The following is a 21,272-nucleotide window of genomic DNA, read 5'->3' on the forward strand; positions in this document are numbered from 1 at the left end:
GAAGTCTGTCTCTGTGCAGCTCTAACACATGCGCTTGTGATTCTTGTTTCGTTGTTTGTATGAACGGTACTAAAATAATCAGTGGAACTGATGGACAGAAGTTTCTGAGAAGTGCTTTGGCTGCTGTATTCTTAGTTGTGTTAATACACATGCCATTAAAAAGTGCATGGTATGGGTTGTTAGCATGAAGACAATAATATTGTGAACTTATGGCTTTAAAAATCATGTTTTGAAGCAAAACAATTCATAAATGTTTTATTTGTCTCTGGTTTTCAAGTCTTTAAGGCTCTTGTTTTCAACCTACTGTTATCATGGATAAAACTTGCATTGGAACCATCTGATTCCAGGATTGGAAATCATAAAATCCCTCAGAAAAGTGATTTGAATCATTCATGAGTAGCATGATTTCAGATGGGTCTTCTACCAGAAGATTTTGTCTGATTTGTCAGGCTAGTACTTGAGAACAGATTTCCATTTTGCAGGGGCTATTTCTTATCCTCTTTGCTGTAAGTTAGGATTCGCTTTCTATATGTAGACTGTCTGCCTAGTCTGTTGTTGGGTGCTGTTGTGTCAGGGTCTGTGTACATTCACTTAACTTTATTATACTGGAATTGGTTTAAAAAATGTGGGATTCCTGTCTACCAAAAATGTGACTTGTTTATTATTGCTGCTACTGCCAGATTGCTTTTCTGCTTAGAGGGATGGCAGAAAACAATATGCTGCGAGATTGCAGTGGCTGTGTGCCGATAGACTGAGCAGGAGGAGGTATATCAAAACAATTACCTGCCTATAAATATGATCTATTTGGAGCAGAAAACAATTGGAAGTGTTACTGCTTTCAGGAATATTATTACCCTTTGTGGTGGCAGTTGAAGACCCGTTAGGTTACGAGCATGATCATTAGCTCATAATTAGACAGAACAAGGCAGCAGTTCAAACGATGAATCTCATTTCCTAGCTAAGAAAGGAAAACTGAAACCCTTGGATTAAAGCCAAGGATTATTAAAATAAAAAGCAAGTATTCATCCACTTACCTGGCACGCTGTGACTCCGTGCTAGTGTTCTTGGGTTGGCTGAGCACCGCCTTATCTCCGATTAATCATGGTCTCTGTGTTAATATATTTATTATGGTCATAAAATATTGTCTTGATTTCCACTGTAGGAACCTTCATTAAGAAGAACAACTCTCCCACACAATTCTATTCTAGTTTGCAAAGGGCAGCACATAAGAAATAAGCGAAGAAAGCCAAAGTGATGGTGATACACAGGCGTCTGAGGGTGTCTGTCTGAAAAACATGGACTAAGTGCAGGTGGGGTCACATCTGCCAAAACGAGGGGAAAGGAGGGGCTGGAGAAGCATACTGCATGGCCTTTGGCATCGGTGGCTTTTCATGCTGCGTGTCCTGTGCATCTAAAGAGGCTCCGTGGGTCTCCAGGGGGCTGGGCTTTGCCTGCCAAGAGGGGCTGAGCACGGGACTGTGGTGTGCTGAAACCTCTTTCAGCTTCAGCGTTGGGCTGTGTGCTCCTGGTGTCAGACCTGGGCAGGGGCTTCCCCTGGTACTGCCCAGCCTCACCTGCCCCTGGGGGGAGGACTGGTGAGGGACGTGCAGGCGGTTTGCTTGTACGTGAGCAAAAATCAGCTAATGGGTTTCACTGCAGGTGCCAGGGAGCCAAGCGGTTTTGCACAGCCGACTCGCAGCTGTCTCGGAGCGAGGGATTTACAGGAGAAAATGTCTGGATTTATTTCTGTAGCTATTTACATTTTTGAATATGGTTTTATAATATTTTCTACTAGAGATCGCTGATTTCCTTTGGGATGGCATAAATAGGTTGTTTGCTGTAAGGAACTGAAAGCCGGGTGGAAAAACTAGAGAGTAAGCAGTGCTGCTGCACATTCTGCTTCTGTCTTCTCGGTGCTTCACTCCACTTAGATATCAAGCTAGAGATTCTGAGTGCTTAAATTTAAATGAGTAGTTGAAGGGGTGGAGGGAGGCTGTGTGCTGGAAAGGGAGGTTTGTACAAGTTGCCTGCTGCCTTCAACTCCACCAACTTGGACGTGGGGTACGTGATAAATGGGCACAGTGGGGCTAGAGCAGACCGAGTAAGACCAAGTACCTTGCAGAGACGGGCCTCAAGGCCATAGCAGGGCGTCTGCGATGGGAGCAGACATAATTGTCAGCTGTTTTCCCCGTCTCTAGTCAGCACAGTTAGTGCTCTTCTCTAAAGCTACAGGTAAATAACTAGATTTCAGTCTGGCATCGTAACGTTTTTAAAAGCCAGAAAGCATCTCACTTCATCAGAGAGGAAATCTGAGCCCCAATTACTTTGCTTTAAAAGGTCCCAGGCTGATAGTTCAGGCAGGAAAAATGCCGGCCCTGATTTGCTGTGGTCCCTGAGCAGCCAGCACAGCCTCCTCTCCCTCTTTTACACCTTGGCCAGACGTGAAGGGGTTACATTTTGAGATGAATAATGACTAAATTTATTCGTCATGGACAAACGATGACAGCTGTTGAGATGCTCCTGTTAGCGCTTCCCAGGGGATAAAGTCAGGCTGGCTCCCAGCGCCAGCCAGCCCAGCCAGGCAGAGGCAGCTCCTCTGCAGCCGGATTGTTTGTCCCGGCTTCCCCTCGCGAGCAGGGAATTTCCTTCCTAGAAGTGCCCTGAAGTTTCCTGGGCTGAGATGGGTGTTCCCGCGAATCCTGCGGAGCTGCTGGAGAGGACTGAAGCCATAGCTGTTTGAATCCATGTGCGAAGACGGCATGCCTAATGAATCCGAGGGGCAATGATTGATGATGCTCTGGGCTGAAAGCCGCGGCTCTCTGAGAAGCACCGTTACATCTGGGCACGCTATGGAAAATATGAAGGAATGTTGAGGAAGCTTATTTGCAGAAGGATATGTACTTGTAAGCTATTCTTTCCTTATTAAATAATGTAAAGGGATTGAAAATTTTAAAGCAAACTGTGTTCTCTGCTTCCCTAAGACAGCAGAGTGGTGAGCAGACAAAGGCCTCTTTTATAGGGGCATGTCTCGGATGGAGAGCACTATGTCCCTTATAAATGAGCACGGGGGGGCGTGTATGGGAGAGTATCTGTGGTTATTTAATGGTACAATGTCGTACCGATTCTGCTTTGGTGCATCTCCGCTGGAGTGATGAGTTACACCCATGCTGAATTTGGCACCTCGTGATTTGTAGACGGGCTGCAAAAAAATATCATCCAGGTTCAACTGATTGTTGTGGTCACGGGTCAGTGGATGGGGGGGGAAGGCTTTTTGGAGATAATGGGCAGTAGCTTATTTTTCTCGTATTTTCTGAACTCCCATGTTCAGGTTTCTTTCTGTTCTTTGTTTCTCTTTCTGTCCTGCACACGTGCTGCTGAACGACTTGGTGTGCAGTTCTGCATGTCTCTGCTATTCTACACTGCTCAGATCAGAAAATGCTGTTTGGTTATTGAAGGAATATTAGATAACTGTTTTTTATTTATTTTTTATAGACTTAATGAAGATGTGATTGTAACCTAAACAGCCCCAAACCTGTGGGCTAGTTGGTTGCTGGTTTTTTTTTTGAGTGTTGTTGTTTTAGTTAATACTCAGAAGCCTGTTTTATACTGATTTAATTGCTAAAATGCTACTGAAGTGCAATCATTTTAATATGTTTTTCTGAATTTGTATGTGTTACATAAAAGAGCAAACCACACCCTCTTTTCCTTTTGGAGGGATGAGGTTTCAAAAATGCAGATGCAAGAGGGAGGGAGTTAAATAAGAGTGTCTAGGTAGGCTGTAATGTAACTGACGGAGGATTCTGTTACCAGATGCAAGTGATTTTGAAGTAATAAACTACGTTTTGAGTATGACTGATGTGCTCTTGGCTGGTAATATATATGATAAATAGTCATTTGTTTAGTATCTAAATACAGGCGTTTGAAATAAATGTAACTAGGGCAAATTTTGTCTGGAAGATTTTGTATTCAAGGTCTGTACAAGTTTATCTGCATCATTAAACCCCTTCCTAGAGGCTTCAGAGCTTACACATTTTAAAATCTTATTTTGATCTGCCATACCCTTCTCTGCAATTCTGAGCAAATGTTTTTGAAATTATTACCTGTTTGAACTAGACTGTATCTTTCAGGGGGAAAAAAATTGTTTTCAATAACTTCTTGTAGTAGAATATGATGGGTAAGACACCTCGTAACCTGTGGGTGGTAATTCCTGTGATGACTGCACAAAATGACAAAAACAAAATACCACACAAATGTTTGATTTGTTTTTAAATTCCATCCGGTCACCTTGTTGGATATTTTCTATTGGAGAAACATTATTAATAAATCACACTGGAAAAGTACATTACTGAGTCTGCAGTTACCACCCATACAATCAAGCGACTTGTTAAGCATCAGATCAGGCTAAACCGTTCCCTGCAGTGAACTTTCACTTAATTTAATTAAAACACATTTTCCAATCCTTTAATCGTTCTCATAGCTCTTCCCTGAGCTCTTGTCAAGCCATATATCTTGTTTTTGACTCACATACGTCAGAACAGAAGGTTATCAGTGTTGATAGGGAGGTAGCACGTTCTGCATGGCTGCTTTAGGGTACTGTGATAGATCCCCCATCCTAAACGTGGCTGTTCTTCGCCTTAGTTGTATGACCTGACACTTCCTGATAAAGTTCGTGTGTTTACTTTTGCCTGAATAGTTGAAGTACCTGTTATTACCCCTGCCTTCCTTTAGAAGTTACTTTTTTTGCTAGCCCTTTCCCATACTGCCAGACTGTTTGAACGTGAACAGTAATGGAACAAGTCCCGCGGCACCGTTCTGGCCACGTTGGGTGCTGTCCACCTGCTACCTCAGTGCTGTGACTGGAGTATGGCATCACGTGCGTGTGCAGCTCACAAATGGGGGTTTTAGGTTTTTAGATGATCCCCTTACAGGTCTTCTGTGTCCAGCTGTTAGTGAGCCATTTGGGGCAGGGAAAGCTAAGGCGAAGGTCAATACAAGCCGTTCCATGATTCTTTCTTTTTGCCTTCCCTAGAATGTCTTACTGTTATTAATTTATTTTCTTACTTTCAGAGCTCTCAGTGTGTATTGAATTTCACTCGTTAGTGTCTAACTAGGAGCCAGTATTTGTTACTTGATACTCCCAGGTGCTTTCCTGAACAGGGATGGATTAAAGCACCTGCTTGTGCCATTTGCTAAGTGATATTTCACTCAGGAAATATTCCTGAAACAGTGGAGAGTGGGGGCATACCTTGGATTATTGGGTAGAGATGGGCATGCACCAGGTCTCAAGTCTTGAATGAAGCGTTAGTGTGGAGAAGCAAAGTGGTGGGGAGTGTGTGCGTGTGTGTCTAGCCTCAATAAAATATACACACCATCTACATCAGCTGTCCAAATGTTTTGTCACCCTTCAACCTAAGGCCAGTTTTCAAAGTGGATTAGCTAATCTGTGTAAAACTGCTGTATAAGCACTCTTTTGGAATTGAAGTGACCTTCACCAAGAATCAAAGTGGCTGTAACTCATTTCAAGTTGATATATGTTTGTGCCTGGAAGTAGGGCCTGCAGTTCTCTTTAGATGTATACAAAGGATTCACTAAGCTTCAATTAACCCAATACATTTTTTTTTTTTGATTTAAGGTAACTTTTGCTGTTAATGTGGGGTTGTAGCTCTGGGTTGGGTTTGTGATTAATGGTCCCAAAGAGAAAAATCTGTAGCTTAACAACAGCATAGGTGTTGCCATGTGATCTTTCCTGGGTTAGTCTGTTTATTCTTCATCTCGTGCTATGGTTGGGATAGTTAGGATGGTGTGAAGGGGCAGCCAGCTCTTCCTGGTCCTTTCTATACTTGGATTTGCTCGTGTTCTTGGTTTTACTGCAGCCTATGGGGAAATAGCTCTTGGAAGCAAAAACATCAGATATAGACTGTAGACACCTCAAGTATTAGCTGTGGCTAATCTTTTAGTTGTAGATCTGTGGCTTATTCTTTCTATCTGGACACATGCATTAAAGCTTTATAATGCAGTGGCTGCAGTAGCGTAAGAGAGGGTTCAGTGGCTGGCAGTCATTCCTGAATAACCAGGGCTGTAGCATGAAGAAGCTGCCAAGTTGGGAAGTGGCAGAACAGACCTGACTCAGGTGTCAGTAGACCATGTAATGTGTTTGCCATCACGTGGGCATGCTCCTTGTGAAGTCTCTTTGCTTCATCAGACTTACGGTTGACTATGCTTTTTTTATTTTTGGCAGATAAAAATTTTGATGATGAAGACTCTGTGGATGGGAACAGACCTTCCTCTGCTAGCTCCTCTACATCTTCAAAGGCCCCTGCAAACTCACGTAGGGTTGGGATGGGGACTACCCGCAGACTTGGGTCTGCGCCTCTGGGATCCAAGTCCTCAAGTAAGCTGATCGGACATATGAATTTACCCTTATGCAAAGTATATGTAGTCTTCACTTTTCAACTTATTTCATGGACTTTCGGGCTGTGTAATTCTCAGATTGGCCCTGAGGATCCAGTAACAGATTATCCCCGTGTGAGACTGTTACATGTGTGTTTGTTGAAATGCCACAATCATCGAGGGTCAAACAGCCCCCACATCTCTATAATGCATGTTGTTGCATTTGTGAAAGGTTGGAACTGTGCAGTTGTGCACTGAGGGCTTTGAGTAAATTGTGCCAGTTGCAGAGTGTGAATTTTTGTTTTTATAGCTGCAACTCTGCAGCTGGACTGAGGCAGGCTGCTAACAGCTACGTGCTAAACTTTGGCCTGTGCAACCTACAACTGATATGTTGGCTTCTTCTAAGACCGTTGGGCATTGCTCATAGTGAATGTGAGAAAGAAAAGGGAGCAATAATTCTGAATGTGAGCAATAATTCTAAATGTCATTACAAAACAGAGAAACAGAGGAAGTTCCCTGTGCCCCAGTCTCTAATATGATTAATATTCCAGTGTCTATTTATCTTCGTTATCATTTGTCTATCTGTGTACCTGTCAGGAGATCTGCACCTTCATCTATTATAGATAGGATTAAATCCTTTAAAATAAAATCTCCTGTGTAATTAAAGCAAATATTCCCTTTCATCTTTCAGGATGTCCCCTCTAACTGTTGAGTGACTACTGTAATGACTTCCCTAATGTGCCCTCTGTGCCTAGGAGTTGAAGGATGCTGTGCATATGCAGTCTGTAACTGGCATTGAATTTCCCTGCCTCTGTTTTCATTACATTTGCAGCACTGGGAGACTGTGTGGGTAGTGAACTTTCTCCTGATTAGGTGCCTTGATAGATAGCTAGTGGTTTCTTAATTGATTCTCTTGTTGATAAGAAGATTGAAAAGGCTTTTTCATATGCATGTCAGCAGCCAAAGAGGGAGCAGGTGCTGTGGATGAAGAAGACTTCATTAAGGCATTTGAAGATGTCCCAACAGTTCAGGTAAGTAGAACTGTCTGCTAAAGTACATAACACAAAACAGCAGAAGATGGATGTAGGATCTAATCACTGACAAATTGAGCTTCACTTGAATGCTGGCAAATCTTAAGGGGAAGGTAAGTTGAAAGTTGTGGAGGCAACTTTGAAGTGGTAGTAGCTGCCAGTAGTTTGTGTGAAACGCTTAGAAGTGGAGGGAAAGGGGGTAGGAGGATTGTGGTGAGGATGCTGAGCTGGAACTGGATGTGCATGTTGAATAGCGCTGTCTGGTTGAACAAAAACTTAAGTCAGCAAAACCCTCCCTACATTTCGTCTGTGCCGTATGCAAACTGAAAAGAGTAAAGGTGATTTGTTCTTCCAGAATCACTGTTGAGTGCTCTGACAAGATAGCACATTTTTGCTGGTAGATTTACCTGGGTAGCTGAAATGTGTATCCCCTCTCCTTCACCGGAGTTTACCTGTTGGGACAACTGAGCACAGCTTGAGTTATGCATTAGACTTTAACTTTTCTTACTGACTTTTGTTCTTTTGCTAGACACTACAGGAATTCCGCTTAAAATTGCAAAACTGTAGTAAAATCCTTTGATCATCATGCGGTCACACAATAATTTTTGATTGCAGGAAGTATGTAAATTCTTTTCATTATGCAAAACTAGCTAGCATGTCCAAGACTAGCATGTGACAGTTGAGCATTGAGGGGTAGAGGACAAAAGAATGTAGATGGGAAATGATCTTATTTTCTGGAGTAAATCTAACGTTATGTTGCTACTCTGTATTTAAATTTACAGATTTATTCTAGCCGGGATCTTGAGGAATCCATAAACAAAATAAGAGAGATACTATCAGATGACAAGCATGACTGGGAACAAAGGGTATCTGCTGTGAGTAGTGGTTTTTGATATGAACTCTATTAATACAAGGTTTTCCTGCACTGAACGTATCCCATGAAGAGGATACTGGGAAAATCTCAGAGCAAGGCTAAAATGCATTTTAAGTGGTGAACATCTGTTATGTTTCCCCAAGCTTGGGGGAAATGTTTCCTTATGAGACTGAATTTAAACCACATCTGTGGAGGAAATTGCTATTTTTGATATAAAAAGAGTCTGGAGAGACAACATCAGGTTGAACTGGAAGTCATGCAGGAATTCCAGATGTAAAGCTAGAAATTTGCTAGCAGATGCTGAAATCAAAATGTCAGAAGTGGGATTCAGAATCTCTTAAAACTTCTTGACAAGGCAGAATGTCATTTTGCCTAGAGAGAGCTTATTTATACTTTTGCAAAAAGGAAATACAAAACAATTCAGAAAATTTACACGCTTAAAAAATTCGAATAAATGACTATGACTGTGGGAAATGTAGTAGTGTGAAATCAGGCATTATAAGCATGGCAAGATTCAGTCTTATGTTCTGACATGAGCTGTGTTCCATAGGATAAATATTATACACAGTAGACTTTCATCACTGGTATAGCAACTTTGACATGTCTGTCAAATCATATATCACAGATCTGAGTGTCCAATTGTGCTGATTCAGTGTACTTCGTTTTTCTTTGCTCTAGTGAGAGCAGTGAGCTTAAGTTGAGGCAATGTGCATATGCATCAGTATTCATGGGGACCTATGGAGTTATCTGAAAGAATGTCTCTATGATGAAATTTGTGGTCTCAGTATTAACAGCAAATATGCTGTTTGGGTGAGGTCAGGGTTGCAATTCCAGTAGAGCCAGATAATTAATGAAGTCAATGGACATGTTCTAGATATGTCAGTGTAACTCACATCTGAGTATGAACCAAGTCTTTTAAGTTATTAAGGGGGAAGAGAGGAGAATTTTTGGTCTAAAAAGTATTGTTTGGGTTATTAATGATAAGTAGGGTTATTAATGGTAAGTAGGAGTGGCTGTATGCAGCGCTTCTGGATTCCTGTAGCAGTTAGCTAGTTAGCAGTTGTGCAGGGACCTGGGAAACCAAGTATTAGCCCTGAACGTAACTGTCCTTGTGTATATTGCTCATTAACGGTCACTGCTTTGTTTTATGGTGCTAACAGTTGAAAAAGATCCGCTCCTTACTCTTGGCTGGAGCTGCAGAGTATGATAACTTCTTCCAACACTTGCGACTCTTGGATGGAGCATTTAAATTATCTGCTAAAGACCTGCGGTCTCAGGTAGTGCGAGAGGCTTGTATCACCTTGGGGTAAGTTTACTTTCTAAACACACTTAAAATGTGTTGTAGAAACAGGAACAAATGCTGATTAAAACACATTCAGGATGTGACTGGCGCTGTTAGTACTACATACTAATAGGCAGGACATTTTGCTATAGCCATTTAAAACTGTGTAGGCTACTAACTGAAGGTGTGCAAACCTGTATTCTTGAGTTTTAAATGATGTTAATTAAGATATGCTGAATGAATGAACAAGCTTTGTGTTCATGTTCTGAGAAAAGAGTCATTGAACAAGAAGAAGGGTGCTGCAGTATTTCTAGCAGATTGGGGGGGGATTCATACATACGAAGGCAAAAACGATGACTTCAGAGAAACTGCAATACAAACTAACAATTTCAGAGAAATACTTGTACTCAGCATCGTACCTCTTGTTTGTTAACAAATTTTTAGCTGCACAGGTTACTTTATTTCATGACAAACCTACTGTTTCTCAAAGTTCAGGTGAACATAGAACATAAGTTTGAAATGAAAGTCAAGGAACTATTTCTGAAAGTGTTCTCTGGAGTTGGAGAGGAGGTGCCAGCTGTGAAGACTGAGATGTCAAATATGCTAATGTCAGATGTTCTGTACAATCTGACACTCTTAATCCTCAGCACACTTACCAGCATGACTTCATTCTGTTTTTCAGACATTTGTCATCAGTTCTGGGAAACAAGTTTGACCATGGGGCAGAAGCCATTATGCCAACAATTTTTAATCTAATTCCAAATAGTGCCAAAGTCATGGCCACTTCTGGTGTTGTAGCAGTTAGGTTAATCATTCGAGTAAGTATAAGTCAAAAGAGAACAAAATATTATCAATTTCAAATGCTGTGGTGTTTCTGAGAAAATATGAATGTCACTGCAAGGAAAATTAGATCAAATGCCAAATCTGCTTTTCTGATTATGCTAAGCTTGTCTGCCTTAGATGTCGTGAAGCCTTGTGTAGATAAATGATGATAGATCAGTCCTTACGAAATAGTCGGAAAGAGTAATAGAAATGGTAGGAGAAATGCTTTTTTTACAGAGTAAGATGTTTATATCCCTCAGAGATGAGCAAACTTTTTTTCTTTAAATTGGTTTTAAACCTGACTTGCAGCACAGACGCTCTTAATTGTGCTATAAAACTCCTCTTGGGCAGCACTTGCTGCCAAAAACCATTAGATTGCAGAGATGACTGTGCCTAATGATGCAGTGAGTAAGCTGTAGATAGCTTGACACCTCTTAAGTTGTAACCACTGACAGTTTAGATCCTCCTCAGGTGACTTCAGCTCTTTGACTCATTGGAGCCTGTCATTATAGAAGAAAATAAAATTTGTTAAAGATATTTTTAGAGATATGTTTTTAATAATAAAAATCTATCCATATTTGTTAGTGTTCCTTTATTTGGCAGTTCTATTTTTAGGAATTGAACAAAAATATTTATGTGCAGGTCTCAGGTGGCTAGAGGAAATGGCTTTTCATTCCATGGAACTGCAGTGTAAAGCTTTCTTCCTGTTTTTGTTCTTCCTTTTGTTCTAGCATACGCACATCCCTCGACTAATACCCATCATAACTAGTAATTGTACCTCCAAGTCTGTCGCAGTTAGAAGGTGAGCATTTAGTTTGAGTTTCTTCTATTGTTTGTCTGTTATTGTTTTATTGTTGTCTTTACTGAAATCTCATGTCCCAAGCAGTGTCATAACAAACGACTGCTGCTGTGCAGAGGCAGGTATGGTGAATTCAGGGTGCTTCTTAACTTAAAAGAACTCAGCATTTCTCCTTTTTCTTCTCAGGCGCTGTTTTGAATTTTTAGACCTGCTGCTGCAGGAGTGGCAAACTCACTCCCTAGAAAGGTAAGCTCTGAAAACAGGTAAGTGGGTTAATTCTCACTTACTAATGTCTGGGGAGGTTAGGCCTGTAGAAAGGACAGTCTTGGAGTTGAGATTGTCATGTAGCAGAGATTTTTGTGGTAAGAAAAGTACCGACGTGTACACGCATGCTATTCATCCCTGTAGTTCTGGCAGGCAGAGTTCAGTGAATCTCTTTATGCCAGCCCTGGAACACTTGTCTGAATGAATCTATGAATTTAATAGATTTGTACCCTAAAGTGCGATGATGAGGTCAAGGCTGCTACACATCTAGCAGGAGCATCTCAGGCTTGTACAACAGTTCACACTAATGAACAGTGGAAGGAATTGTTGGGGATACAATTGGGAACGGTCCAGTTTCCTTAGCCCCTGGACTGCCCAAGACTATTTAAGGGTTAAGAGAGTGTTTTTACACCCAAGTAGTTTAAACTAACCAACTAAAGACTGACCTATGAAGAATGCTGCTTGCCTTTTCCTACTCAGCAATGTGAGTGAAATAAAACTGGGTTAGAGTAAATAAATCAAGGCTCCAAATGTTCTTGCATGGAAACAGGAGGATGTGATGAACTCTGTTCATTGAGACCAAGGCAAAATCAGATTATTGATTTGTTTGTAAGTGTAGCACGTCTTTCTGTATTGCTGGATAATGCTTCCTTCTTATTTCAGACACATATCAGTGTTAGCTGAAACGATAAAGAAGGGAATTCATGATGCAGACTCTGAAGCCAGGATAGAGGCAAGAAAGTAAGTAGAAGCTATTGGTGTCTTTTCTTCCCCTTCTGTACCCTTATATTGTGAGTTTAAGGTGTTGCATGTTGGAAAATGAAGTCCAGACAAGCAATGTTCTACTGGCAGGTGAAGCTAACACTCTGTTAAAGCTGAGGGAGTGTGCTCTTAGCAGGAGATGTCATGTGAAGTGATCACATAGGGCTCAGTTATGTATTTATTTCCTGGTTTCTAATGGTGCTTAGTTTGCTTTGTTCTCTGGTTGTTTATTGTCTTTTTACCTGTCTGAGCAGGTAAAATATGTACCTGAGCTTAACATACAAGATTTTAGTGTCGACAACTAGTAGCTTTGTCATTTGACATTTGAGGTGATTGGGTTTAACTGAGATTTCTTCTACTTAACACAACAATGCTGTTATGTGTTTTCTTTTTGGCCTGTGTGCAAGACTGGGTTATCTGCTACTCCTGAAACAAAAGCCCATGTGCTAGTACATTGCTAAATGGTATTCTAAACTAAGGAAATATTTTGACACAGAAATAATATCTTTGTGCATATCTATAGGAAACTTACACGTTTGCATTTTTCATTTGTTGATCTCTTGCATTGCCAGTAATGTGTTTGCACTTAAAGTACTGTGCTGCTATACTAACATCATGTTTTTGTGAACAGAAGATGACAGGAACATTTTTCAGAAAGAGGGTGCGGTTAAATCACTAAATGAATTTTGTTAATCTAAATGCTGGGTTAAAAGCAGAGCTATTTCATGGTAGGACTGTTTAAATCCTTTTGAAAGGGAAAATGTGCATCACTGAAAAACACAGTACGCACTGAGACTTCACAACAGGTGACTAGTTAAGGTGAATAGAGAGCAAGGAGAACGGCATGAGACTATAAAAAACAAGCTTAATTCTCTTTTCACATGGTTCTTGATTAGGTGTTGCTGATTGTGAGACAAATTTGTTTCCTTCTAGTGATGCGAGAACGCATGTGACTTCTCTGAGGACTGACGGGCACATACAAACAATTCTTGATTCATTTCAGCTAACAGTCTCACTCTTAAACTGCCCATTAGTTGCCTCCTGAAAAGCGCTGAGAGCCTTCATCTCCTTTGTGATGAGAGTGAATGGTGTTTTAGCATCAGCCAGGAGATTTGTTCCAGAGAGGAATTCCTTCCCTCATCTTGCAATGCTCTTTTACTTTCAGCATGGCACTGACTGGAAGTCTGTAGGAGCATCTCATTCTTTTTCTTCCCGAAAGACAATCAGAAGCTTCAGCTCACTATGGAAGATCTGTCTCTGCAGCATGTATATGAGCTGCTTGTTAAACTTAAGAAACACCTGCCGGTGCTTTTCCTGAATCAGGCCCATGCATGTGTGTTCTGCTTTTGGCTTGTTTTAGAAGTAGCTTTGAGGACCTAGTCTCAAACTAGCATCAGTCTAGTTATGGGTCTAGTCTGGGTCTATCTCCTATGTACATTAGACAGACAGAGATACAACAATTTCTCTACTATTAAAGCTTTTTTGATTACTTGTGTTTTCACAAAGTCACAAATGGTGTGCCTCTTCTTATTTCTGTTTGCTATGTCTTCTCTGGGGTTGTTCCTCCAGTCCATCGTGCTACTCAGCGACATGTCTGAAGTGCATCATGGAGGCAGTAGATGATTGAAATGAATAAGCTAATGAGCCCGCTAGTGCCATTAGCGGAAAAGGCTCTGACTGTTCCTGTGCTCCACTGTCCGTTAAAATATGTCAAGGAAATATTACTAGCGTTGTGCCTTGTTTCCAGGTGTTACTGGGGTTTCCACAGTCACTTCAGCCGAGAGGCAGAGCATTTGTACCACACTCTGGAGTCCTCCTACCAGAAGGCCCTGCAGTCGCATTTGAAGAACTCTGACAGCATTGTGTCCTTGCCACAATCGGATCGCTCCTCCTCCAGCTCGCAGGAGAGTCTCAAGTATGTCTTTCAGTATCACTACCTCTCTTGGTGTGAAGAACTGCAGAGATAACGATGGCTTCCTCAAATTCAGAGGAGCTACTTTGGGTACTCTGAGCTACGCTTGTCTCACCTGGTCTTCATTTGGCCTCAACACTTGGTTCTGTCAATTTTTTTTTCAGTTAACAGTATATTAAAATGCAGGAAAACTCAATTACTGGCTTAAAAAAAATAATAATCTTGACACCATAAATAACTTTTGGGTGCTTTTTGTGCTCAGAAGACACTGCTAGCCATTCCTTCCAGATGGGCTGAAAACAATGCTTGGATTGAAATTCTTTGTTCAGCGTTCATCTTAGAGGTGTGAGATGGCCTCTTACTGTAAAAGAGGAAAAAATGCCTAAACTAACTTAGAGTTGTAATTGCAAAATCAGTATGTAACTTTTCTGAAACATTCATGTTTCTAGCTTCTCTTGCAGAGATAGTCAATTAAGCTGCAAATGTCTGCAGCTGAAGTGTTAGACACATATGAAAAATACCCATAATATACTAACACAACTCTTTATATCCACAAAAAGTGTTCTTAAAGATGTCTTCTTGCTCAAGTAGTATACGTAATAATTTTTTCCTAGTGCATTTGTAAAGAATTTTATGGTGGTGCTATATTTATTTTTACACAATAAGCTTTGTCAGTCTATTCCTGAATGTGAATAACTTCCCATTAACTCAATTATGTATTGAGGGAACAGAGTAGTACTATTACTGATGATTGTGAAATACCAGTTTTGTTTTAATAAATATTTTTATTTACTTCTAGCCGTCCACTGTCCGCCAAAAGAAGTCCTACTGGAAGTACTACATCTAGAGGTGAGAGTAGTAGCTGAAAATACAGTGAGGTGTTGCTGAGGAAATGCGACGAAGTAGAATGAGAATTTTTGATACTGCATTGTGCAAAGGACAACTTTGCTGTTTACTGCTCCTTAAAAATGGAACCTTATGTAATTTTTTTTAATTGTTCTGGGTTGTACACCCCTTTTTGTACAACAACCTCTGATGTAATAATGCCTTTGAAAGCTGGTAAACCTGTTATGGTCTGTACCTGAAGGGAAGGCTGAAAAGCCTTCAAAGTTGTAGTCAACATATGTTTAGCTGTGAAATAGCTGGGATTAACTTCTGCTGATGCTAGTACATAGAGCTGCATAGCCTACTAGTGCATTCAGCTTTTCTCTCATTTATTTTCTGTGGTTTCAGCACTTATTGGAGGCATAGTCTGCACAACGTCCTACAGTGCTAAATTATATCTTTTTGCTAGTCTGTTTTTAACATTAGATGGAATATTCAGGTGCAGCCAAGAGTGGCTGATGTTACTTCATAGAAGACTTACGTGCAATGACAAAGGAATATGTAAGAATGAATGCTTGCTTATTTAATAGGCATCTTTAGTCTCTTGATTCATATACCCAAGCCTATATACCTGACGAGTACAGGCAGCTGTACTATCCTAAGTAAATGCATATAATAATCTAAATAGTAAATTTTAATATAGAACATTACAGACAAAGCTTTGTTAGTAGATGGTAAGCCACCTTCTAGCCCTATCAGTATACTCTGCTGATGATACCTTTATGTATACCTTTTAGTATGCCTACTTTATTGTGCCTGCAAATGCATGTCTGCTTGCAGCTGAATAGACAAGTATTATGCTTAAGAGGCTAAACATTAGAAAGTGAGGGGAACAGTGGTCCTCATGAGAAGATGAGGTGTTGGGAAGGCAGGTAGGAAAACTTGCAGGAAAGTGTAGAACCTGGGCTAAAGCAACTCACAAGCAGGTGATGGGTACCGTAGCTGAGTTTTTCTGTATTGCTGGCCTGGCAACCAGCAGTGATCTCAGCATTTAAGTTAGTGTCTAATAAAGTTCGTGGAGCTGGCGTCAGGTCAGCATTGAAATATCTTTGCAGGCACTGTGGGGAAGCCCATGTTGTCCTGATAAAGCATTCTTAGTTGAAATATTCCAGTGCAAAGTAAAGAGTGTTAAAAATAGTACGTTAAACTGCTTGACACACAGAGCTTCTTCTCTGAAGAACACAGCTCAAAAAATTAATCTTCCTTATTCTGGGTCTCCCACTCCCATCTGCAGCATCTACAGTAAGTACAAAATCTGTGTCAACACCAGGATCTCTGCAGCGGTCCCGCAGTGACGTTGATGTGAATGCAGCAGCTAGTGCCAAGTCGAAAGTGACATCTTCTGGAGCATCTACCCCCTTCAGTTCTGCTGCAGCCTTGCCCCCAGGCTCATATGCATCACTAGGTAAATCTATACGTTCTACTGTTGCAGTTAGCTTTCTTTACTACCAGGCAGTGCCTAGGTAATTTGATTGGAATATAAAACTCTGGAACTGGAAGGACGTATCTCTGATATGGCTAACAGCATCAACGTGCTGTCTATTGTCTTTTGGGATTAAGCAAAAAATTTGCAAAGGAACTGACTTGCAGCAACATCTTATTTTTTCAGTTGCTTTGATAGTCGCTGTCTCTTCTTTCTGGGGAAAAGCAGATGCTGTTGAGGAAATTTCTTACTGCTCCATTACTTTTGACATGTCTCAGTCTCTTTCTCCTTTCTCTTCCCTCCTTCATTGAAACTGGTTTTCCATGAATTATTTTATGCTTTGAATAGTACATCTTAGCTGAGCTTGATTGCTTTGTTTTACAAAAGAGAAAGAGATGTAGAAGCAGAGAGAGAAGCAGGCCTTCCCATTTCACCACGCGCTTAGGATATAAGTATCTGTTCTTCTGCTGACTCTCTGGATTACTGCCATTGTTTTCTCAGACCATTGTATATCACTGTCAGATACCTTCCCAGTGTTTCTTACAACACAGTTTGCATTTTCTCTCCTGGAGATGATGCTGCTAACTTGCTGAAGGAGGAAATGCAAGGCAGTGACTGACACAGTGTAATTTCTCATTCTGCTGGTTTCATGCTAATCTAATTCCAGAGTTTTCATTGATTTACTTTTACAAGAGGGAGAAAAATCAGATGCCTAGTAGACGTCAAAATCAGTGGTCTTGATTTGATCTGTGCCGAAATCTTCACTGAGTCAGCTGAAAAGTAGTTTCTCCTTAGTGTTCAGCATTTGGTCTTCAGTCAGATTAAGTGCCTGGTGAATTACATAGGGATGCTTTCTATAGATTCCCTTTGTAAATATGTTGTTTTTATATCTGAAGTCTTTTACCATGTCTTAAATGTATTGGTTGTATTTGCACAAGTTCATGTTTTATTCTGTTTTACATTGCATGTTGATATTTGGTTCAAGATTTAGATGCATTGCAGTGAACTCTTAATACAGATGATGGAGTTGATCTCTTAATGGTGTGCATTCAAAACTTAAATAAGCAGCTGTGTTTAGTTGTGCTGTGACGTTGCTTCAGTGGCGAAAGTGATTTTGTACCATCTTATGTTGCGAGGAAGAAAGGAAAGGGGGAAAGAAAATACTAAAGATGGCTTTGTCCTTGAAGCCGGGTGACCGTGTACAGTGTTAGTCTTGCTCTTAACATACTGAAGGAGAAAAGCAGGAAATGCACTGCATTCCGTTAAGTAATGCAAGGCTGCTCCTAAAGGAGTCTGTTTCCTTTTGAGCTAGCAGGGAAATTGGTCACCTGTGTGTCTCCTTGAGAGAAATGGCGAGGCAAATGAAGAAAATGGGGTCTGGCAAAGGTTAGTTATGTCATGGAAGGAAAAACTTGCAGCCTTGTTCTTCAGATGCATCAAGCTTTGATTTGCTACTCAAATTTTTTCATTTCTTTAATTACGTTAATTCTTTTGCAAACTTCTGTAGCTAATTTATAGTGCCCACTTCTGCTGATGTTACTAATTCATCCCTATTAACCCTTTCCTTATTTTTTTTAATTTGCTTAAAGATGGTACTACCACTAAAACTGAGGGTAAGCAGTCTCTCTGTGTAACTGAGGTGTGTCTGCAGTCGTACCACCCTACCTGTTCTCAAAGTGTTACCCGATTCTCATCCATGTTCACTGGTGACGTGCATGAAGTGTTGCATGGTTGTCCTGCTCATTTTGATGCCATGGGGTAATCTTCACTTTCTCTTCAGGCTCCTCCCTACTAATGGCACTATTTTGTTTTTATGACTGATTTCTGATCACAAAGTTGTACGTGGGTCTCCCTACTTAAAGCAGTACTTTTGGTTGAAGGTGACCTGTGCACAGATTAAAAAAACAGGGCTTGTGTTTTCTTGCTCCACGATGTGTAAAGGTTTGCTGTGTTTTTCCATCCAAAGCTCAGGTCTCAACTGCCAAATGCTTTCAGGAAGAGCCTGGGCAGCAAGAGAATTGAATGAGATGATCACATGGCAGAAAAATGAGGACAGTAAACAATGATCTCTAGGGAAGGAATATTTAGTCAACCTCTTTAAACCTGAGCTCACTCTTTTTTTTATTGTTAACTGTCTGAGTGTGATGGTTTATAACGAAGACAGTTGGAGGAAAGTCTTTTTTTGAGAACACTGAGCCTGCTAGTTTGGGAGGCCTCCCAGTCTGGTTATCTGGCTTTTTGTCAAAGCTTGTTCTTTATTTCTTACTTCTCAAGCAAAAAAGATCACTGGAAAATCGCTTTTTCTGAGGTAGACAGGGACTGAAAACAAGAAGGCCTTCTAAGCATAATGAAGACAACTCCCCCCAAACAAACCTATTTTTTTTCCCGTTGCAAGTCTCTTTTCAAGGGATCTATTACTGTTTTGTGGGACTGTGTTCGTATCCTTGATGGCTGCTTGTATTTGGATGTGGTGTTCTGAGAAGTGCCACTGTGCTGTTGTGACGTGTTTTTGTTTTTTCCTTCCTATTACTGATGCATTGACTTAGTATTTGGAGGGAAAGGTGTCTGCCATCTTCAAAACTGGTACTTAGTCTTAGTGTTTAAAGATGAACTGGCTCAGAATCATGCACAAGTGTTTATGGTTTGTGATCTGTCAGTGATAAGGAACATGGAGTTGGTCTTAACACTTGCATTTCTAAATCATCAAATTAGGTGAAAGTTCCAAGTTGTTGCAATCCTTCGCTTTTTATTATTCACTGCTAACCCCTCTTTTTCACTTCTTTCCTTCCCCACAGTCTTCAGTTTTCTGGTTTTGGCCTAACATAGAAATGTTGAATGTTTAACACTATCTTCTGAACTAGCCCACACAAATCCTCTTACAAAACTTACAAATCCTCTCCTAGACTAACAGTGTTTATGGAAGCCTGTTCCAGTAGCTGTCCTCTGGCATACCTTTATTTTTAGTTCATTGGTTCGTTTAGTTCATTAAATGTTCTATTGTTGTCATGGAAAAGGGTTTTTTTTTAGTAACTTTCTTTCAATTCATCTACATTGGAAGCAGATTGGATTTGTAAAAGTCTGTAATAGAAACCAGCAAGTCAGCTGTGGGGGGAAAGCTGCGAGATGAACTTTCAGAAACTGTTCTCCACTCTCTCCGTGTTAAATACCACATCTCATCTCTTCTTTTGCTGTAGGATTCTCTTGTGGTGGGGAGGAGTGGAGGATTATAATAACAGGGCACGTAGCAGCCACGGAGCACTTGAAGAATGAGTTTAATCACTGTTTGAAACTCTTCATCATCTTTGTTTCTGTCTGTTGAGACAGTTGAGGGAAAAGCAGCCCTTTGTTCAAGATTCAGTGCCTCCTTCAGATGAGGGCTGAGAATGCTCTTTGCCAACTCTGATCTTGCAGAGTTTGTAGGTAACTGTAGGGAAGGCACAATTTTTATATTCTCGACATGAACATAAAAATCAATGAAGCAGGGGATGGCAGGGCAGGAGAGAAGTATCACCGAGCTCCGCAAATACCTGTGTGCGCAAGAGGTGGTCTTCGAACAGAAAGCAAAAATTCAGTTTGCAGGAGGGAGTCATCCCTGTGTTTTTGCAGGTCACCATTAGCTACTTAAAGAATAAATCCTTGTTGATGGTGTGTGTGTGTGATTCAGCTTGACATTTAATCTGCAGTCTGTTTCCCATCACGGCTCTCCCTAGCAGCAGGGTAAAAGTTCTGCACCTTCCCCTCAGCTGGGAGCCAGCATTGTGCGAACTTGGCAGTTCCCATCCGCTTTGCCCTCGGTTCTCCTCAGTGCTTTGTTTTTGAGCCAGGCGGCTCAGAAGAGGAGCAAGATAGAAGTGGGTTATGCCACTGGCAAGCTAAGAGCGGAGTACTGGGTCTTTGGTTTTAACCAGTGTCAACCCAACTGTCAAATGCTGCTGAAATGCACTTCTTGTAGGAAGGTAGCGTGAACCTGTGTACAGCTTTGATCTGCGTAGGTCTTCTGCCTCCGTGCTGTGAGGCTGTGTCTTCACGCAGTGCACAGTTAGGTCTGGATTGCCCAGACCCTTCGTGCATGAGTGTCTCAAGAACTTGTTTGTTATACCCGATTAAAAGGAAACCTCAGAAAAGTTTCTGCTTGTTTTATCATGAAACAGTTTTTCAAGGAATAGTTAAATATGTGCGTAATGCCGACGTTCAGTACATGTTAATGGTTCAGAGCATTTCTGTTACCTGTGCAACTTTTTTCAAAGTGAGCATAAAAACGCCTTTCAGGTGAGCCTTTCCCCCCCCAAAAAAAGAAGCATAAATGCTGTTCTGTCCCAGAACTGTTAAGTTTAAAACAAATCAGCGATTTCCAGAAGCAGTGGCACAATACTCAGTATTTTTTTATTATGCACCAGAAAGGAAATAAAATCTTTCTGATTTATCATAGTTTTCAGATAACTTAGGCTTAAAGAGCTTATCTGTGTGATTGAACATCTAAAGCCTTAACAAAGGCTTCAGGAATAACACAGTTTTAAGAAGTCACCAGTCCTGTTTTTTTCTTTGCTTTAAAGCCCTTTGTCATCAACAGCAAGGCTTGACTCAAAGGTTTGACTGAACAACTTAGCTTAAACTGAAATGCTAGCGTAGTGTGTTTCTTCTCTTGGTCTTTGGAAGTGCTGGCTTGGTTGCCTGTGCTAATTGGTGTAGAGCAGCGTGGTGCCACTGTTCCTTCAACTCTGCTTTGGCAGACTTTTTTTCTTTTTTTTTTAAAAAAAAATAGGCAGCACATACTGATGGTTTATGGTAAGGGTAGAGTGCATCTCAGGAAACTGTAGTGCAAAGTCTG

At 40.9% G+C, this 21,272-nt stretch overlaps 1 protein-coding gene across 26 annotated transcripts in view; it reads left to right on the plus strand.

Annotated features, from left to right (window-relative positions):
• CLASP1 (cytoplasmic linker associated protein 1) overlaps window positions 1-21,272 on the plus strand; it is a 162,490-nt gene that overhangs the window by 64,893 nt on the left and 76,325 nt on the right. For 9 of the 26 annotated variants that reach the window (XM_066999387.1, XM_066999388.1, XM_066999389.1 and 6 more), the window contains exons 9-20: window positions 6,239-6,391; window positions 7,348-7,421; window positions 8,204-8,296; window positions 9,456-9,601; window positions 10,260-10,395; window positions 11,131-11,201; window positions 11,385-11,444; window positions 12,126-12,203; window positions 13,972-14,139; window positions 14,936-14,985; window positions 16,256-16,426; window positions 18,034-18,057. In XM_066999387.1, coding sequence (XP_066855488.1) covers window positions 6,239-6,391; window positions 7,348-7,421; window positions 8,204-8,296; window positions 9,456-9,601; window positions 10,260-10,395; window positions 11,131-11,201; window positions 11,385-11,444; window positions 12,126-12,203; window positions 13,972-14,139; window positions 14,936-14,985; window positions 16,256-16,426; window positions 18,034-18,057 — 1,224 coding nt within the window. Of the gene's footprint in view, window positions 1-2,595; window positions 2,904-6,238; window positions 6,392-7,347; window positions 7,422-8,203; window positions 8,297-9,455; window positions 9,602-10,259; window positions 10,396-11,130; window positions 11,202-11,384; window positions 11,445-12,125; window positions 12,204-13,971; window positions 14,140-14,935; window positions 14,986-16,255; window positions 16,427-18,033; window positions 18,058-21,272 lie in introns of those variants that run through there. The other 17 variants (XM_066999399.1, XM_066999396.1, XM_066999400.1 and 14 more) reach the window with 6 other exon arrangements.

The sequence above is a fragment of the Anser cygnoides genome, chromosome 6 (genome assembly GCF_040182565.1).
Source record: "Anser cygnoides isolate HZ-2024a breed goose chromosome 6, Taihu_goose_T2T_genome, whole genome shotgun sequence".
NCBI classification, from domain to species: Eukaryota; Metazoa; Chordata; class Aves; order Anseriformes; family Anatidae; genus Anser; species Anser cygnoides.